The 4,645-nt window shown below is 50.5% G+C and overlaps 1 protein-coding gene across 1 annotated transcript in view; it reads left to right on the top strand.

Annotated features, from left to right (window-relative positions):
- UBAC2 (UBA domain containing 2) overlaps positions 1–3,640 on the top strand; it is a 143,575-nt gene extending 139,935 nt beyond the window's left edge. The window contains exon 11 of the mRNA XM_010831559.1: positions 2,462–3,640. Coding sequence (XP_010829861.1) covers positions 2,462–2,569 — 108 coding nt within the window. The 3' untranslated portion in view covers positions 2,570–3,640. The remainder of the gene's footprint in view (positions 1–2,461) is intronic.
- The last annotated feature ends 1,005 nt before the right edge of the window (positions 3,641–4,645 follow it).

The following is a 4,645-nucleotide window of genomic DNA, read 5'->3' as shown; positions in this document are numbered from 1 at the left end:
ACCCAGGTGGGAGACACGGAGCCACACAGCCGGAGGGACCAGGAGCGAGAGAGGAGGACACTGGAGGCCTCACGCAGAGAAGGAAACGGGGCATTTCCTGTGGCTTCAAAAGCAGATAAAGGCCTTGGAAGCCCCACGGGTGACAAGTAGTGAGACTCAGATCGGCTCCCTTGAGGAAGAGCCTTCTGTCCCAGCCAGCGAGTGGTGGAGTGTTCCTGAAACTCCAGAAACGGCTGTTCCTACCTGAGGGGAGATGGAAGCAGAGCCCCCTGCCTCTGCCCACACCAGCCATCAGTGCCTCAACCCGAAGGTTGAGCTGGAAATGGGCCACTGGCCTTCTCCCCAAGGTCGACCCTTTGGGGGCGTGTGTGGAGGCGGGGAACCAGAATGAGGTTTCCTTGGAGGGAAGACCCTCACCATGCGCTTTGTTTTTAATCTTGGTCTTAACCCACTGATGAGGGGTCCCAGCCTCAGTTTGAAAAACACCGGCTGGAGCCCCAGCTTCTGAAAAGTGTGCCTCGTTTCCTCCCATCTGGGTTAACCTCTTCCCAAGCCTCTTGATGAGGGTGAAAGAGGAGAGTGTGAAAGCTGGCTTAAAACTCAGCATTCAAAAACTAAGATCATGGTAGCCGGCCCCATCATTTCATGGCAAATAGAAGGGGAAAAAGTGGAAGCAGTGACAGATTTTATTTTCTTGGGTCCAAAATCACTGTTGACGGTGACTACAGCCATGAGAGGTGCTTGCTCCTTGGAAGGAAAGCTATGACAAAACTAGACTGTATTAAAAAGCAGAGACGTCACTTTGCCGACAAGGTCCATCTAGTCAAAGTTATGGTTTTTCCAGTATTCCTGTTCGGATATGAGAGTTGGGCCGTAAAGAAGGCTGAGTGCTGAAGAATTGATGCTTTTGAATTATGGTGCTGGAGAAGACTTTTGAGAGTCCCTTGGACAGCAAGGAAATCCAACCAGACAATCCTAAAGGAAATCAACCCTGAGTATCATTGGAAGGACTGATGCTGAAGCTCCAATACTTTGGCCACCTGATGTGAAGAGCTGACTTCATTGGAAAAGACCCTAATGCCGGGAAAAATTGAAGGCAAAAGAAGGGGATGGCAGAGGATGAGATGGTTGGAGGCATCACTGACTCGATGGACATGAGTTTGAGCAAACTCTAGGAGAGAGTGGAGGACAGAGAAACCAGATGTGCTGCATGCAGTCCATGGGGTCACAGCTTAGTGACTGAACAACAACAGAAGATTCCCTGAGGGCCCAGGAACCTGGGATCTCAATGGTTCTGGCCCACTCAGCTCTGCACCTCCTTCCCAACTCGCCCCACCCTCCCCACTCACCCCGCCCACACCCTCCTCCGCAGGGGAAGGAGAGGCGGCAGAGCTCTGACCCCTGTGTGCCCCCTGGGCATCGTGTTCAGTCCAAAGGAGGTTAGAAGTGGTGACTAAGTCCCCAGTCCCTTGTCAACTTAAACCTTGTTGAAAATCTCAACATTTGGAAGAGTATCACTTTTCAATATATGTTATTGCAAATGTAGTTTATTTCCAAATAAGTTAAAAAAAAATAAAAAGACCCCTGCGGCTAGTCCAGGGTCCTAGATGTTTTTGTAATACATTTTCATGTGGGAAAACAGGTCACAAGGAATAAACCAATAACCCTGCCATTTCAACCTTGGAGACCGCCTGTATGTAAAAACACAGGAAACCTCTGCATTCACAGCTTCAGGATTTGTGTTTGAAAAAAATGCAAACCTCCTCCTCCCGATCCTCCATGGCTCTAGCTGCCTCCTCCTCCTCCTCCCGATCCTCCATGGCTCTAGCTGCCTCCTCCGCGAGGTTGTGCCTGGACTTCCTCCCTTCTGCTGGTGGGGACTCCGGGGGCGTTGCACCTCCTGGGAGAGGCTGTGGGGCAGGCACCCCAAGGCCGTGCTCTGCCTGAGCCATGCCAGGAGCTCCAAGGAGTGTGTACCGTCAGAGTCCACCAGCATCAGGAATAAATCCCCAGTTAAGAACCTGTTCACCTGCCTGGGGAAATGCAGCTAGGATAAGTTATTCTTCAGGAATCCGATTTGACCCTGAAGGCCTGTGCCCGGGGCTGCTGGTACGACCTGCCATCCCTCACCCCCCAAGGCCAGGGCCCACAGCGCAGCCACCCTCTGCTCGTCCTGGCAGGTCACTGACCCTCGGGAGCCCCCTTCCTTGTCCTGAAAGTGAGGATTCAGTGAGAAAATACAGTCTGTGGACCGTATATAGTGAGCACCTGAAAACGGGTCCGTTGTCGTTTCATAAACATCAGCTTTCACACTGAAATGAAAGGGTGATTTATTTTTTTTTTAACCTGAAAAGCTCACGAGGAGCATTAAAACTCGCATGAGGAACATCGTGGGGCTGGTGGATCGGTGGCAATGAGGTCAGCCTCCTCATCAGACTTCTGGTTTTGTTTCTGTTTTCAGGTCGCCCGGCTCATGGAGATGGGATTTTCCAGGGGCGACGCATTGGAAGCCCTGAGAGCTTCCAATAACGACCTTAACGTGGCCACCCACTTCCTGCTGCAGCACTGAGGGTCCTGGCCGACGACACAGGGACTGGCGAGCGCTGCCCCCGCCCCCGGCTCAGCCCAGGACGCTGTGCTGTCCTCCTGGGCACAGGGGGTTCCTGCTGCTCCCTCCCTTAATTCCAAGATCAGTTACCATTAAGTATCCAAAATAAGTTTGCCATTAAAATAGCATGCCTTTTCTATCTTTATTTTTTTATGGAGTATTTCCCTTGGTCTGGAGAATCATCACTCATTCCTGATGTGTTTAAAATGCACTCAAATTGCAGATTTCAGGAAGCAGGGGAATAGCGCTACAGATGGGAAATTACTGCTGCTGTAATATTCTTTCTACTGTAACATATCTTCCTACATTATATCAGATCATTCGTGCCAGAAAGGGGGCTGTTATTCAGACAGCACCTGTCAGATTTTATTTATGGACTTTTTTTCATTGCTTTTTTTTTCCCCCCGTCAAATTTGCTTTCAAACTCCAGTGGCTGTCCAGGGTCCTCGCTCCCCGGAGCGAGTAGTTCCTACCTGCAGAGCTGGCCAGGCCCGCCAACGAGGGAGGGAGAGGGAACTTAAACCCCCCTCTGCCCATTCTACCCAGCTCCAGTCCAGGAGATTTGTCCCAGCTACTCCCCACTTCCATTAAAAAAAAAAAAAAAACAGGAATTATCAGATACCAGCCTGCAGTTCTGGAAGACTCCATGCAACTTCACTGGGGTGAATTTTGCTTAGAATATCCCCAGTTAGCCACTCGGGCTGGGCGTAAAAATGGGGCAAAGAGAAAACAACAAGAAGAGAGGGCTTCCTCGAGGAGTACAGGCCACCCTCGCTGCAGGGCCAGCCCCTCTAGAAGCAGATTCCCACTGGCCCAGGGGTGACCCGATTTCAGCGTCGGGGCAGAGTAGACTGACCCCACCACGGGGAGGAGGGGGAGGCCGGAGCAGACGAGCCTGGAAAGACCTAAAGCAGACGACTGTTAAGATTTAAAGAAACTTGCAGCTATTGTGTTCTGCAAAGCCAGCAGAAGTGTTTCAAACTGATGCAAATTTAGACATGCGTGGTACTTAACAATAAAGTTTTTAATGTGTTTTGCTTTTTGGTGTTGTTTTTTGTTGTTGTTGTTAGAGTTAACCTAAATAAAACTTTGTTCTAGGCTGTGCTATTCTTTACCAGCCAATTTTTTTTTTTTTTTTTAACCAGACTGTTCATCTTTCTGGAGAAGATACGGGTCCTTATTTGAAGTGAGAGGAGCTCTTTGGTGCCTGTAAATTAGGACTGGCCCCTGTGAGACCCCATCCTGAGGCTTGCCAGGGCCATCAGGCTGCTCAGAATGGGGGCTGAGGTGACTCTGGGAGCCTAGCTGGTCCCAGGGAGAGGCCACAACTTGATCTGAGTGTCCATGTCTCAGATCGTAGGGACAGTCAACAGTGCAGGGATGTCCTCGACCATGGTCACTGACAGAGCTTGACCAGAGGGCCTAAGAGGGCAGATTCGTGTGTCACCTCCACAGCAAATCTAAACCCACCCTCTGGGCTTCCAGTGCAAACATGTCACAGGAAAGGAGCAACCGTGTCCAAAAACACACCATCTCCTGAGTTCCTCCTCCCTTCCAGGCAGCGCCTAGTAAAGTAAAACCAAACCAGAGGCAAAATTCTCACTCGAGACTTTCCACCATCTCTCTCCCAGAGGATAGGGAGCTGAGAGCCCACTGACAGGATCCCAAGGTGAGGCCTAAATTTTAAAAAGGATTCACCACCCCCAAGCTGTTTGCTTTCTTGTCAGGATTCCCTCCTCAATGAGAGAGCCTTGGCCAGCTGAAAGGAGCCCCGGCCACCCTTTGCTTCAGTCCTTTTCCAGAACTGAAGTCCGTGAGGGTGGCGTGACCATTCAGGTTTGTCCTGGCTTTGTTGCAGGGAGAAGTCAATTCTGATTCCGTGTTAGAGCTGTTTCTTCAACTTGCTTTCCGTTACTATAATCCTATATATACTGGCCTGCCTCAGAGAATCCTGCCCCTCTGCCTGACTGTTAAACTGCCTTTGTTCAGGACCCTGTCTACCTGGGAGGAAGGAAGAAATTAATACATCCCCCTGCC

The sequence above is a fragment of the Bison bison genome, unplaced genomic scaffold, assembly GCF_000754665.1.
Source record: "Bison bison bison isolate TAMUID 2011002044 unplaced genomic scaffold, Bison_UMD1.0 scf7180017864527, whole genome shotgun sequence".
Classification (NCBI taxonomy): Eukaryota; Metazoa; Chordata; class Mammalia; order Artiodactyla; family Bovidae; genus Bison; species Bison bison.
The sequence above is the reverse complement of the archived record's forward strand: the minus strand, read 5'-3'. Positions and strand labels throughout refer to the sequence as shown.